The sequence below is a fragment of the Terrapene carolina genome, unplaced genomic scaffold (genome assembly GCF_002925995.2).
Source record: "Terrapene carolina triunguis isolate 2854851 unplaced genomic scaffold, T_m_triunguis-2.0 Scaffold195, whole genome shotgun sequence".
In the NCBI taxonomy this organism is placed as follows: Eukaryota; Metazoa; Chordata; order Testudines; family Emydidae; genus Terrapene; species Terrapene triunguis.
The window spans coordinates 1,245,324-1,261,453 of record NW_020664546.1 but is presented as its reverse complement, the minus strand read 5'-3'; the positions used below and the strand labels follow the sequence as shown (position 1 = coordinate 1,261,453).

Below are 16,130 nucleotides of genomic sequence, written 5' to 3'. Positions count from 1 at the left end.
GGAGGAACGGCCGAGCCTGCCCCGTGCCAGCTACCCCGAGGAGGAACCGAGCCTACCCTGTGCTACCTACCCAGAGGAGCCGATGCTGGTGGAGAGCACCGACGACACTAGGACGGCCCAGGTACCATATGAGGGGGAGTGTGGAAGTAGCCCGGGGGCAGCCGACCCCAGTCTGGCTGCTGCACTGCCAGAGCCAAGTCAGTGTGTTGCGGCCAGGATCCCCACTGACAGCAGCGAACGTCCGTCGCTGCTAGGGCCCCGGGCTGGGACGCAGTGGAGTGGGAGGGCCTGCGTCCCCCCTGCCACCCACTCCTTGGGTGGCAGACTCCCCCCTTTTTCCCTGGCCTAGAGAGGCTGGGACCTGCTACAAACCTGACCCAGCCCCTGCTTAAGGCCTGGGTTACTGACTGACTATTTGCTTGCTGCCTCGCCGTGACCTAGGGCCTGGGCTGCTATAGACATTGCCTCAGCCCCTGTGTAGCGAGGCGGTGGGATACCCCACAGCCCCGCTGAGGGCCGAACCCCGGCCGAGACTACTACATAGATCTGGATGAAACCGGGGTGAAAACTGAAATTCGCAAAGAGGGGAGTCTGTTGAGTGGAAGCATGAGTTAAGTTGTATGCCAACTCATCCAAACACAGTAGTGGAAGCCAATCATCCCGATGGAAATTCAAAAAAACAGCAGATATTGCTCCAAGTTCTGACTGATTCTTTCTATCTTGGCCATCTATGTGTGGATGGTGGGATGTCGCGCTAAGGGGCTTGGTGCAGGGTTGGAGAAATTCCTGACAGAACAAAGAAATGAATTGAGGACCTCAATCTAAAAATTATGCATGTCAGCATGCTGATACCAGAAGACCTGCTCCAGGAAGACTGGTGTGGTTTTCACAGGCAGATGAAATAGTGAAGCAGGGAATCAAATGGGCCATCTTTGGTTAGAACCACCACCACCAGTCAGGATAACAGTGACCTTGAGAGCACGGTAATTTCACAATAAAATCCACAGAAAAATTGGACCATGAACATGGATATGTGGGGTGGGGTTGAAGGAAGTCCAATGGACTTGCTTGTGGTTTCTTCATGCAGGTGCAAAGGTCACATGACTGAACATGTTTGTAGGATTGACCACCAGCAGTACCTAGCAATCATGTTCCAGTTTTTACACTGACATAAAGGACTCATCATGGGTAAGTCATGACATAGTCTTAGCACCTGAAGCCAGGAGCTGCCCTCAGGAATGCAGAGGTGATACCCACAATAGATGTGGTCTTGTTGCAGGCAAAACCTTGAATCTGGGGGAGGTGCTGGTGATTCCTAGAGACCTGCAGATTGGGACCACAAACAGATCACCTCGGAGCAGAGAATGCATAGTGGTCATCAGATGACCACTGGATGGTCCCATAGACTAAGTGGAGGGTTTAAGGATGGTCCTGAGAGATTTCTGTTCCACTTCATGTTACTTGTCCTTGCAGGACAAGGTGCCTTCTCGTTCTTAGTCCCTGTAAGGTCAATTAAGAGAGGAAAAGGGCCCAGTGAATTTGATATTGGTTGAGTAATTGTGCTGTCTGCAGGTATTCCAAATTCTTGTGATCTGTCCCAACCTGGCAGGAGTGCAGGCCCCCTCAAGGAGGTGATGCCATTCTCTGAAGGCAGCTCCTCATCCTGTACATCATAATTTCCCTCTGCAGGAGTCAGTTTCCGAGAGAAGGTAGTGCAGGGATGGGGCATCTGGTGAGGACCTGTGAACTGCAAGAGGACTGCGCCTATCATGATGTCTGAGGCATTGGTCCGGACTATGAAGGTCTTTGTGGGGTCTAGATGGGTCAAAATGAGGGCAGAAAGGAATTTTTTTTTCCAAGTGGTCAAAATCCACTTGTGTGTCAGTGGACCACATGAACCCCTTTTTGAGGAGCAACGTTATAGAAGCGACTAGGTTAGAGAAGCCTTTGATGAATCAATGGTAAAAGTTTGCAAACCTAAAGAACCACTGTACCCCATATATATTTGAGGGCACCTTCCACTTGGCGATAGCAGCCATCTTCCGAGGGTCCCTGACAAGTGCCACTAGGAGATGACAAGGCCCAGAAACACCCTAGTATTCTTGTCAAATTTGTGTTTCTCAGGTTTTGCGTCAAGTTGATTTTGGCAAAGCTGATCAAGAACAGTGTGCATATGGTGGACATGGAGCTCTTGGGTCTCCCAAATTAAATGGAAGTTTCCCAGTGCTAGTTCATCTTTGATAGTCACTGAGCCCCTGCCTAAAGTGGGGTGTCTGTGGCCAGACATTGAAATTCAGCTAAATACTTAGCAATGGACCGGGGTCCCTGCTTTAGGGCATGGGGAGCAGCTTCTGCAGAATGTTCTCAATTAGAGACATCAAAGATGCCGGCCATTGCCTATACAAAGTTCAAGTGTTCAAAGAGAGGACTGGACCCCTCCAAGAGCCAGGACACCCATTTCAGGGCCTCTCTGATGAGCAGACTAATTACTAATCCCACTCAGAACCGATCCCTGGCGTACATCTGTGGCCATAACTCAAACAGAAGATGGCACTGATTAAAGAACCCCCAAAATTTGGCACGATCCCCATCAAACTTATTGGCTAGGGGCACCTGGGGCTTATGGGATGAGGATGCAAGGATTAGGAGTCTGGGCTTGCACCTGGGACTGAAGGACTGCATTCTGGTAATGCAGTGACCTGGTTACATAGATCATATAGGATTACGACAACATTAGAGAGGGTGAGTTCGGCTCCTGCTGGGTACCTCCATACTGTGAGGTGATGTCCCATCTTATATTTTAGCAGGCTGCTCAAACTGTCACACACTGGGGTGTAGGTGGTGCAAACTAATGGTCAGAATGGGAGTCAGGTCTAGAGGTTGTAGCAGAACAGGAAAAGGGAACTGGAGTCATGGAGTCAGTGGCCACAGGCAGCAGTCATGGTCAGGAGAGAAGCCAGTGGTCAGAGCCAGGAGGTTTGGAGGAAGGTAGAGACTGGGCCTGGAGCAGGAACAGTTGCAGATTGGAGCAAGAATCAGTACAGGAAGCAGGTCCAGTGCAGCTGCAGGCACAGAATGCACTGAACAGCCACTGTGCTGCTGTTGCTACAAGGCTTGAATGATGATCTGCTGGCTCGTGTCCAAGCAGCACAGTCACTTAGTGAAAGATATTGAGCTCAGCCGCTCTCATTGGGTGCCAGGTAACTGCACTTGGAGCCAGCTGAGTTCCTGACAAGAGGACCATCTTGTCTTTGTGCAGTGAGGCATATAGAGTTATAGCCATCAGTGACTGCAACTCACTGACCCTCCTGGCAGATGTGACAGCTATCAGAATGGCCATTTTGTTAGACTGGTGATCCAAGGACTAACCCTGCAGGGGCTCAAAAGGGGGAGGACAGAACTCCATGAGTTTTGTTAGTAGCAAAATTCAATTCCTAGAGAGGAACATGGTATGATTTAGTTGGGAATTGGTCCTGCTTTGAGCAGGGGGTTGGACTAGATGACCTCCTGAGGTCCCTTCCAACCCTGATATTCTATGACAAGCTGTCATGGAAGGAAAGAGAGTGGTCAGGCCTTTAAGTAACCACAAGGAGGGTGCTTGGGGGTAATACACTAATAGAGCATGTAGGTGAACCTTTATGGATGCTGTAGACAGTCCAGAACTCTATGTATAGTAAGTAGTTCAAAACTGCACAGATAAAAGAGAAATCAGGTGCAAATCCTCTATCCGTTGCACAGATAGCCCCTTCATTTCTGACCACATCATTTCACAGTGGCAGGCTTTCTGGACTAAAGGAGATTCTCTGACAAGGGGATAAAACAGAACTTGTCCCACTTGATCTGAAGCCCTAAAGAGTGAAACAAATGTCACATCTGGTCCACCATGTTTTATGAGTTATGCTGCTACTATGGTAAACATTGTGTAAACACCCAGAAGGAGTGAGCTTTACCTTGATAGCTGCCACCTCCACCATATCCTGAGACCCTAGGATCCACTGTTACACCATTGGGTATGCGTTATTCTGGTCCCGACTGACCAGGCCAGAGCAAGGGACCCAGGTGACATTGCCACCTTCACTGGGTTCAGCTAAATCCTGACCACCGCCTGGGATGTGAGACTTTGTCCTCTCCCCACATCATTTATGTTCTCTTCCTGTCCCTCTTTTTTCCTTCTAATAAGAGTCTGGCTTAGCCAGCCAAAACTGTATATTTTGCAACACCGCTGAGAGCCTGTGACCAAAGAGGCAGCTAAAAGTGATACCCTAAACTGCCCACTGCTGGTACAAGTTTGCCAGCTGTTGGAGTGGCTGATAAAACCGTGCTATGCCTGTGTTTTTCCAGCAGTGAGGATGCAAGTGAAAGTCAACACCAGAGATAAAAGCTGCATTTTCTAACTTTGCTGTTCTCTTCTTTCTCCTTTTACATGCATTTGTTTTGTTTTGTCTTCTAGGAAAAGGGATTGGACTTAAGATGGGCTAGAATTGTTGCTGTTGCTAAACTTTTTCACTGTTTCCCAAAAAGGACAGTTATTACCATTGTTGATACCAGCTAAGAAACTGTCAAATCCCTATTAAAAAAATCACTCTACATCTAAAGAAAAAGGGAATTGGATTATGGTTAAAATAAAAGCCTTATTTAATACTTTATATTTCAAATACTTTAACTTTTCCCCTTCTTTTTCTGTATTTTTAATAAAAGGTTAAGAGAATGTTTAATGGTGTGTTTGCCATGGAAAATAAGTAGGCTGAGTTAAAACCAAGAAGATCTCTGTGTAAACTCGAAATCTCTCTCTCACCAACAGAAGTTGGTCCCATAAAAGATATGACTGTGTCTCTCTAACATCCTGAGACCAACATGGTTACAACAACACTGCATATATTTAATATTGGGCAGTTTCAGGTCACAGTGAAACTGTGTTTCAGGTCACACTTTCTCTAAGCCCTATATTCCATCAAAATTAATACAAGAGATCTCCACCCTCTTAGATACTGCAGGTGAAGTAGATAGCATTATTCAGATGTCTCTGGCTGGGTTAAGGAGTCCTTTACTTGGGGGTGGGGGGGGGGGGTGATCCTGTCTTCGGCCTTAATCTCCAGTTTCTAGCTGCAAGGTGTGGGCCATCCTATTGAGCAGCCTCTGAAATTGCAGAAATTTGTCCAGAGGACAAGCCATCAAGGAGTCTATATTTTTATCCGACGAAGTAGCTTCAGTGATAACACCTCCTATAGGTATCCCTTGATCATTAGAAGTCATTTCCTCATACCCTGAAGCCTCACCTCCAATGAACTATGAATGAGGCTGAGGAAGGACAGGTTTCTGGTGCTGGAAGTGGAGGCTGGGTCATGACATGTAGCAAGGGGATTATCTCCTCCCCCAAATTACTCTAAAGTGGATTACACACAGCTAAACACATCAACTATTTAAAATAAAGGCTAGAAAAATGTCTACAGTTGCAGACAGGACACAGAGTGGTTTCTAATGTTCTCCATGGCAAAGCAGAAGGAAGCGAGGCAGTTGGAACTACATTTCGGCCTGGTCTACACTAGGACTTTAATTCGGATTTAGCTGCCTTAATCCGAATTAACCCTTCACCCGTCCACACTACAGAGCCAGTTAATTCGAATTAAAGGGCCCTTTAAATCGATTTCTGTACTCCACCTCGACGAACGGAGTAGAGCCTAAATCGATTTTGTTAATTCGAATTAGGGTTAGTGTGGACGCACACCACCGAATTACTGTGTTTAAGTTAATGGGGTAGTGTGGCCGCACACCACCGAATTAATGTGGTTTAAAACCGAATTAAGGTGCTTAGTGTGGCCGCGCACAATCGAATTTATACAACCTGTTTCCCAAATTCGAATTATCTAAATTCGGATTAATCCTGTAGTGTAGACATACCCTTCCTAATATGGGTTCAGACAGCAAACACTAATGTCAGGATGGGGAACTATTCTGGAAAGCAGTGACTCTCTGAAAAGAGAAGTTAATTGTATATTAATTGTATATATAATTGTAAATTAAAATGAGCTCCTTTTGCAAAGCTGTGGCTAAGAGGGGCTGATACAATTCTTGGATGTACCAACAGAGGAATACTGAGTAGGACTGTGGTATTATCTCTGCATGCAGCACTGGTGAGACCATGACTGGAATTATATTTCCAGTAATGTCCACATTTTTAAAAAAGGACATTGAAAAACTGGAAAGGGTTCAAGTAAGAGCTAGAAGGAGCAGTCGAGATGTGGAAAATGTGCCCCACAGCAAGAGACTTAGGACATTCATTTATTTTGTGGCTAAGAAGAATGGCTCCCTTCAACATTGTGTTGATTAAAGAGCTGACTTGATCATAATCAACAACTACTTATGTGGAGAGAAGATTTCTGATAGCACAAAAGTCAGGTGACCACTTGAAAAAAAAAATATCAGACAAAATAATACAAAGATCTAATAGCTGTAAATTACAGCTAGACATATTTAAACTGGAAATTAGGTACAAGTTTTAACATTGAGGATAAGCAACCTTTGCAACAACTTAGCAAGGGATGTCTTTACATCAAGAGTGGATGTCTTTAAAAGACAGGCTCTAGCTCAACCACAATTTCTTGAGTGTGATGCAGGATTTCACTGGGTGAAGTTCTATGGTATGTATTATGCGGGAGGTGAGATTAGATTACCATAAGAGTTCCTTCAGCCTTAAAAATCTATGCACTTACAACCTGGACTTAGTCCCTACAAATCAGTGGGGCTTTGGGGTTATTTCCCCCTCCTCCCCAAAACTCACCAGTGCAGATAGTTAATGGAATAGCTCCAGTGGTCCTCAATATGCCAGCAAAATGAAGAAAAGCACATTCCTACATAAAGCCACGGCAATTTCATTCCACATATATCTGCAGTGATGTGAGCAAGTACAGATTGCTCCATCACAGGCATGTTGTTCAAATTCCAGCCACTATCAAGATATTCCTAAAAGTGGAACAGAAAAAAAAAAAGAGTCACTGGTCTAAGCCACATCAAGTAAACAACAAAAATTGAAGTAACTTACCTGTTCAGTAACTGAAGTTCTTCGAGATGTGTTATCTATATGTGTTCCAAGTCTGATGCATATGCACTGGAGTTTGGAAGGCTTTGGCCAGCAATGTCATTGATTGCACCTGCTCCCTGCATAGCATCAAGCCCTCCCCTGCTTGAGGATATAAAGGGTGTGGAGCAACCAACTACCCTCGGTTCCTTCACCACTACCCAATCCAAGTATTAGACTCAGCAGTTGTGGGGAAATGAGGGTATGTTATGGAACACATATAGACACACATCCAAAGAAGTCCAGTTACTGAACAAACAGGTAAGTAACTTCCATTTCTTCTTTGAGTGCTTGTCTATGTGTGTTCCATGTCTGGTGTCTCCCAAACAGTATCCATAAAAGAGGGGGTGGGAAATATGCAGGTCTCATTAAACAGGGATTTTAATACATCCTTGTCAAAATCGAGCATCTGGACATGCTGCCTCCACAGCAGAGTAATGTTTTGTGAAGGTACATTCATTACCCCAGGTGGCAGTCCTACAAATAGCAATTAAAGGAACACCTCTAAAAGAAGCTGCCTGTGCCTTGGTTGAATGTGCTCTAATGTTCCCAGGGAGCTGTAAATTGACCGTATCATAACTTTATACAACCTGACACCCATCTAGAAATTCTCTGGGTTGCAACTGCCCGAGACCCTTAGATCTTTCAGCCATGGGGGGGGGGGGGGGGGGAACAGCTTTGGGGATGATCTAAATGATTTTATCCTTTCAAATAAAAGGGCCAGACCCATAAGGATATCTAATGTGTGCACTGCAGCTTTACCCTTGGTTGACTGTGTTTCACAAAAGGATACTGGTAAATGTATCAATTGATTTAAACGAAAATCAGACAGCACCTTAGGAAGGAATTTAGGGTACAGTCCAAGAATAATCTAGACTTTGTGAGAAATCGTAGACTATACCCTGCCATAAGTGCTTGCAACTCAATCACATTATGTGAGAAATGTAATAGCGATAAAAAATGCTGTTTTCGGGGACAAATGCAAGAAACAAAAAACCAATGGTTTGAAAATCCTGTTAATACAACAGTGAGATCCCAAAAGGAGTAGGCTGCTGCATAAGGGGGAATTAACTGAAAGACCTGAAGTTTTCAAAGATCAAGAGTAATCAAGAATATTAGGAATTGTCATTTCCATTGGAGAAAGATTGCACTGTGTTCACACACTCAGACTTCAAGAACAGAAGGGATCATCATGATCATCTAGTCTGACCTGCACATTGTGGCCACAGAACCTGAATCACCCACTCCTGTAATAAGCTCATAACCTCTGACTCATCTACTGAAGTCCTCAAATCTTGATTTAAAGACTTCAAGTTACAGAGAATCCACCATTCACTCTAGTGCAAACCAGCAACTGACCCATGCCCCACATTGCAGAGGAAAGCAAAAAAAAAAACCCAAGGTCTCTGCCAATCTGATCAGGGGGAAAATTCCTTCCCAACCACTACATATATATATATATGCGCATATATATATAACTGATATGGCAATCAGTTATATATATATATGCGCATATAGGCAAGACCCACTACACAGACAGCTGGGAAATAATTCTCTGTAGTAACTCAGAGCCCTCTTCCTCTAGTTTCCATCTGCAACCGTTGGAGATATTTGCCAATAGCAGTCATGTCTTGGCCATGTGCCATTGAAGGCAATCTCAATCATACTAAATTTATCAAGGTCAGTCTTGAAACAAGTTGGTGTTTTTTTGCCCCCACTTCTCCCCCTGGAAGGCTATTCCAGAACTTCACTCCCCCGATGGTTAGAAACCTTTGTCCAATTTCAAACCTAAACTTAATAATGGTCAGTTTATATCCATTTGTCCTTCTGCAAACATTGGCCCTTAACTTAAATAACTCCTCTCCCTCCCTCCCTGGTGTTTATCCCTCATATGTATTTATAGAGAACAATCATAATTCCCCATATCCTTTGTTTTGTTAGGCTAAACAAGCCAAGCCCCTAAGTCTCTTCTCATAAAATAGTTTCTCCATTCCTCTGATCATCCTAGGAACCCTTCTCTGTACCTGTTCCATTTTGAATTTATCTTTCTTAAACATGGGAGACCAGAACTGTACACAGTATTCCAGATGAGGTCTCACCAGTGCCTTGTATAATGGTAATGACACTTCCCTATTGCTACTGGAAATACCTCATCTGATGCATCATAGAATCAAAGAATATTACAGTTGGAAGAGACCTCAGGAGATCATCTAGTCCAATCCCCTGCTCAAAGCAGGACCAACACCAACTAAATCATCCCAGCCAAGGCTTTGTAAAGCAGGGGCTTAAAAACCTCTAAGGATGGAGATTCCACCACCTCCCTAGATAACCCATTCCAGGGCTTCACCATTCTCCTAGTGAAAACAACAAAGAGTCTGGTGGCACCTTAAAGACTAACTGATTTATTTGGGCATAAGCTTTCGTGGATAAAAAACCACTTCTGATTTTTTACCCACGAAAGCTTATGCCCAAATAAATCTGTTAGTCTTTAAGGTACCACCGACTCCTTGTTGTTTTTGTAGATACAGACTAACACGGCTACCCCCAATACTTGTCTCCTAGTGAAATAGTTTTTCCTAATATCCAACCTTAAACCTTCCCCACTGCAACTTGAGATCATTGCTTCTTGTTCTGTCATCTGCCACCACTGAGAACAGCCTAGGTCCATCTTCTTTGGAACTCCCCTTCAGGTAATTGAACGCTGCTATCAAATCCCCCAACACACTCTTCTCTTCTGCAGACTAAATAACCCCAGCTCCCTAATCATTTTCACTGCCCTCCGCTGGACTCTCTCCAACTTGTCCCCATCCCTTCTATAGTGGGGGACCAAAACTGGACACAATACTCCAGGTGTGGCCTCAGCAGTGCCAAATAGAGGGAAATAATCACTTCTCTCAATCTGCTGGCAATGCTCCTACTAATACAGCCCAATATGCAATTAGCCTTCTTGGTAACAAGGGCACACTGTTGACTCATATTCAGCTTCTCGTCCTCTGTAATCACCAGGTCCTTTTCTGCAGAACTGCTGCTTAGCCAGTCGGTCCCCACCTTGTAGCCATGCATGGAATTCTTCCTTCCTAAGTGCAGAACTCTGCACTTGTCCTTGTTGAACCTCATCAGATTTCTTTTGGCCCAATCCTCCAATTTGTCTAGGTCACTCTGGACCCTTTCCCTACCCTCCATCGTATCTACCTCTCCCCCCAGCTTAGTGTCATCTGCGAACTTGCTGAGGGTGCAATTAGTCCCATCATCCGGATCATTAATAAAGATGTTAAACAAAACTGGCCCCAGGACCAACCCCTAGGGCACTCCACTTGATACCAGCTGCCAACCAGACATCGAGCCGTTGATCATTACCTGATGAGCGCGACAATAGCCAGCTTTCTATCCACCTTATAGTCCATTCATCCAATCCATACTTTTTTAACTTGCTGGCAAGAATACTGTGGGAGACTGTATCAAAAGCTTTGCTAAAGTCAAGATATATCACATCCACCGCTTTCCCCTGGTAAGGGACTTCCAATCCCAATCCTTACATTTTCCCTAACATTTCCTTCACCCACACAATAAAGACTATTAGAGGAAGTTTCATTAAGACTCATAGCAAATGACAAACAAAGTTTAAAACCCTCAGGAATTTTGAGCAGACACTGGGAAAAACAAAACAAAACAACACGATTAAACTAAAAACCTAACAAGTAAACGGTGATATAACCTAACTACCACAAACTAATCTATTTACAGATAAACTAATATGTGAGTGGCCAAGACGGGACATGGCCAACCAGCTCTATCTCACAACTTAAAGCAGTGAAAGGAACCGAGGCTTGGTTGGATGCTCTGCTCTTTCATACCTTCAAGAGAAGAGGGAGCTTGAGACTATGCAGGGAGTGGGTGGAACCAACAAACACTGCTGGCTAAAGCATTCCAATCTCTAGCACATGGAGCATATACATGCTAGACATGGATCACATATAGATAAGCAATCAAAGAAGGCAGCAAAACTTTTCAGAGGGCTACTTCTGATAGAAGAAATTAGTCTTTTTAGATTGAAAAACAGACAAATAAGGTCAATAAAATAACAAGAACTTTAACATCCAATGCACTTGCTCCTCTTTAAAGAACATCTCTGTGCTAGGAATTGCTGCAATAAAATTAGGCTACTCTTTCAAGAAATATAATTTGGAAGCTGTCAACTTCTAAGATGCACATTTGTCATTTTAAAAGTCTGCTTATATATAACGTTAGTCCTCCAAGACTGCAATACCATTTCCTTTTGTCAAAATAGTGCCAGTCACACATACAGCAGGAATACACTGTAATACAGAATTACAATAGGTTTCTTTAAACTGAAAAATCATTCAACACAAGACTTGTATTTTGTAAAACCATGAAATGAAAGTATGCACTCAGAGCAAATTAAGACTTACCTCTTCTTCTGGCCTAAGTTTAATTTTCCTATCTCTAACTGGAAAGCCACTGCCAAACTCCTTTGAAGCAATATCAGCCCCATATTCCACTGTGACATCCTCTTCAATGGTGCTCACAAGTCGCCAAAACTCTTTTTCAACTAGCTCTGTGGGAACCATCTGGGTATGAAACATGAGAAAGAGAAAATATAAGCTCACACAGAAGGTTGCACTTCTCACAGTGCTTATGGATGTACAGTAACCAAAGGTAACAAACACGTGACATATATAGACGAAGCAAATTCAAGGAGGAAGTTCACAAGCTTCAAATATTTTCCCATCATGTCAAAGGGACTTTAACTAGAGCCAGAAACATACCTGAGTACCATTGGTTACATCAGGTGTGCATGCTCTCTCTCTCTCCTCTCCCACCTCACCCCCTCAGTTAATAGTTACTTTCTGAACTTCATAGTGGAAGTTACTTATTAGTGTAATTATGTAAAACTAAACCAATACAGCAAAATGTTAGTATTGTAAGGCTCACAAAACTGCATCAAATGTTGCCTTTTTCCTTCAGTAATGAGGGACATTTGGGGCAGGAGTTTAAGGAGGAATATATTTTTGGATGGTGGTGGAAACCAGAAACGTGTGGAGCAGAAACCAAAATACTAACAAAGAACAGAAGCCTTTACAAATTAACATAATATTTAAATAAGAGCTTTCCCATTTGGATTTGTTCACATTCAAAACTCTGGATTCTTCGCCACCCCAAGTTTAATACTTTAATAAGCACGAAAACTGAAAATTGTATTAAAGCATCATAGTAAGCACATGAACATACATGTACTGGCATGTTAAAATAGTCTGACTTGAATGCATCGGCCATTTCTCCAAATGTGCGAAGTGTGTAGTCTCTTGCCGCTTGTTCAAAACCAAATGCTTCCTGTGGTTTATTACACTCCTGCAATTAAAATATGGTTATTTCTACCAATGAGTTAAAAATAAGACATTTTGCACTTTAGTGTTTTTCAAACGTAGATCTCAAAGTACTTTACAAAGATGGATCAGTATTATCCCCATTTTACAAACAGGGGAAAACTGGGGCATTTCAATGAAATGACTCGCCCAGGGTCACACAAGCAGCCACTGGAAGAGTCAGAAATAGAATCCATCATGCCTATCAGCTCTGAGCTTAATCCACCACACAACAATATTTGTTTGTAAATCAGATGAATCACTGGTGAGATTAGCATAGCTAGATCATAGCAAATTCTGCTTCCTCTGCTATAGCAAAGCAGAAAACACCACAAACGTTATCTAAGTTGAAAACCCAGGTGACATAGTGCTAAGATTTCATTATGTAAAAAGCTATCTAAAATCCAAAGCATCCTTTCTCAGTGGTTTTAATACTACTAAAGTAGATCAAATTTGGGGCCCAGCATATGTTGTAATGTCTAACAATCTGAAATGTACCCAGTCCTTGTTTCAGTTTCATCTTCTACCACCCATTTTACAGGACTATTTTCATCATAATAAATTGCAGTTCTGAACTTCTGATCATTAGAAGCCAGGAGAGAACAAAAACACATTTCAACCTAATTTCTCAGTTTACCTGAGCCAGACACTGGGGACACCTCCAGTCCCCTTTGGGAACATCATGAAGGGGTGGAATTAAACAAAAAGTATGGTAACTGTCATCACAGCCATCACACAACAGGAGACGGTCTTCATCATTACCACTGCCACATAAGAGACATACATACAAATCCACCTGTAACAAGAAATTACCAAACTGGGAATTTAAGTGCTTTAAGCAGTTCGTGGCAAGAGATCATTTTGGTAACTAAGTCATTTGTCACATTTACCAGTGTTTATTTTTATTTTATTTCCATAAAAGAACAGAGACAGTGAACATCAACTTTGTTCTCCTTTGTGGTAGAAAGTATCAGAGGGGTCGCCGTGTTAGTCTGTAGCCACAAAAACAACAAGGAGTCCGGACTCCTCATTGTTTCTGTGGTAGAATTTATATAAATCCCTTTGAAATTAAGAAATCACCACCAAAAGTGTTGAAGCCTGGCCAATCTGTTTTGCTAAATAAAGAGACTCAATTTTATTCTTAGTACTGGAGGGATCTCCTGCTCTTTACTTTCAGACTGATCTGTGCGCAAACACTTCAACATCCTGAGGCCAGCTGCCTGGAGCAGCCACCAGAAAACAGGGGAATTCTGGTTATAGGAGCATCTTCCTTCTTCCTCAGAGTTAGTGGACTGGACCCGAGCCCTTCACCAGGAAGGCAACAGCTTTCTAAGCAGAGCCATTTGCTTTTGGACAGGACAGGCCTTCAGTGCTGTGTCATGAGAGCTCCACCCACATCATCTAGGACAGGGGTCTCAAACTCAGATGACCCCGAAGGCCGCATGAGGACTAGTGCATTGGCCCGAGGGCCGCATCACTGACACCCCCCCCCACACACTGCCTCTGGCCCCGCCCCCACTCCACCCCTTCCAATTAGGCCCCGCCCCTGCCCCACCTCTTCCCACTCCTTCCCTGCCCCGTTCCAATCCCTTCCCTGAAGTTCCCACCCCAACGCTGCCCCCAGGGGGTGCAGAAAGGGAGCAGGGTGGAGCGGGGGCTGAGGGCAGGGAGTTGAGGTGCAGGATGCTCATGGCAGGGAGTTGGTGCGTGGGGTACAAGAGGGGTGCGGCAGGGGGTTGGGGTGCAGGGTGCAGCAAGTGGCTCAGGGCAGGGAGTTGGGGTGTGGGATGTGGCAGGGGGCTCAGGGCAGGGAGTTGGGGGTGCAGGAGGGGTTCAGGGTGTGAGCTCCAGCCTGGTGCCGCTTACCTAGAGCGGCTCCGGGGTGGCAGCGGCACTCACTGGGGCCAGGGCAGGCTCCCTGCCTGCCTTGGCCCCCGGCTCCACGCTGCTCCGTTCCAGGAAGCAGCTAGAACCATGTCCCTGCAGCCCCTGGGGGAGGGGGAGGGGGTCAGGGTTCCCTGCTTGTGCTGCTCTTGCTGCTCCTCCAGGTACCTCCCATGAAGCTCCCATTGGCCACGGTTCCCAGCCAAAGGGAGCTGCGGGGGGCGGAGCCTGGAAGGAGGCAATGCCGGAGCCCTCTGCCTCCTTCCCACTCCCCCCGGCCCGAAGGGGCGTGCTGCCGGCTGCTTGAGAGAGCAGCGTGAGGCTTGCAGCATCAGGAGGCAATCCCACGAGTAGGCAGAGGGGCGGGGGGGGGGTGCGGGGAGGAGCTTGGTGGGCCACACACAAGAGCCCCGCGGGCCGCGTGTTTGAGACCCCTGATCTAGGAGATCCACAGAAGAGGGAGCAGGTACTCCAAAGATTCACAGGAGCACCTGAAGGAGAGTAGGGGCGAGTTTTTTGGAGGTAGAGGAAGGAGAGCTATGGAGTCTGGTGAACAGAACCAGGAACTTAGCTAGTGGTAGGAAAAAATGTTACTGTTTAAAGCCTTGCTTAAACAGGGGACGACAGCAGTACTGCTGCAAGACAACTGAGGACAGAATAAGACTCCCAGTACCCTTTATTTTGTACCTCTAGAGTCTGGTGCAATCCTGTCTTCCAGTGACTGTGCATTCCTCCCCCTCCCGCCTAGTAAAAGGGTATATGTGTGAGAAGGATCCAGGCAGTGGGAAAGACTGAAAGGGCCCGTATATTGTCTTCTCCACAAGTAAAAGTTTCCCTTTCCTTTGCTTTTTAGGAGAAGCATCTGCTATGTTGAACCAAATAGAGCATCTGAGTTAGAGTTCAAACAGTGGAGTAAGAGGTGGGTCTGCTAGAAAGCTGGGTGCGAAAACTCTTATTAAATCTTCTTTCTAACTGGTACACCTACGAAGAGAATGGTTTCCGAATAGTAGCCGTGTTAGTCTGTATCCGCAAAAAGAACAGGAGTACTTGTGGGACCTTAGAGACTAACAAATTTATTTGAGCATAAGCTTTCGTGGGCTACAGCCTACTTCATCGGATCCGATGAAGTAGGCTTTAGCCCACAAAAGCTTATGCTCAAATAAATTTGTTAGTTAGTCTCTAAGGTGCCACAAGTACTCCTGTTCTTTCTACCAAGGGAAAGATCAGCAGATCAACCCATATCCAGAGTGAGGAAGCCCGGAGAAGAACCAGGTTTCTTTTGACTGTTCTATCACAGTTGCTATTTTAAGGCAGTACTGTGGGGAAGGATAGAAATTATTTCAGTTGAAACAGGGTGAAATGAAATTACTTTATATCCTGCTTATGACATGAAATCCTGATGGAACCTATGTTCCAGCAGGCAGACACTCTGTTTGTATTCCTATGACTGGAATGAGAGTAATTCAGGAAACTCCCATTCCCACTACCTATACTATACTATGCGCCCAGCTCTAACCCAGGACTGTCTGCAATTAGAATTAAGTGCCAGAAGGGCAGGGAGTACTCACTGCATTAGTGCTTTTTTTAGAGCGCCCTTTTGATTTCTCTCTCTCCGAGTCTCTTTGTTCTCTTTTCTCAGCAGGTTCTCGTTTCACTGTGCCAGGCATTTCCTTCTCTGATACAGGAAAGGAAAATTAGACTATTACTGGGTTTAACAAATATTTCACAGCATAAACAGTATTTGAAGCATGTATTATCATATCATTATATACATTTGGAGGGGCTCT

The 16,130-nt window shown here is 44.7% G+C and overlaps 1 protein-coding gene across 2 annotated transcripts in view; it reads right to left on the bottom strand.

The window, feature by feature from the left end:
• Window positions 1–16,130, bottom strand: part of KDM5B (lysine demethylase 5B) — a 199,517-nt gene that overhangs the window by 98,099 nt on the left and 85,288 nt on the right. For both annotated transcript variants that reach the window (XM_026655093.2, XM_026655091.1), the window contains 5 exons: window positions 15,912–16,018; window positions 13,097–13,255; window positions 12,326–12,445; window positions 11,506–11,664; window positions 6,779–6,960 (listed from right to left, as the gene is read on the bottom strand). In XM_026655093.2, the coding sequence (XP_026510878.1) occupies window positions 6,779–6,960; window positions 11,506–11,664; window positions 12,326–12,445; window positions 13,097–13,255; window positions 15,912–16,018 (727 nt within the window). The remainder of the gene's footprint in view (window positions 1–6,778; window positions 6,961–11,505; window positions 11,665–12,325; window positions 12,446–13,096; window positions 13,256–15,911; window positions 16,019–16,130) is intronic.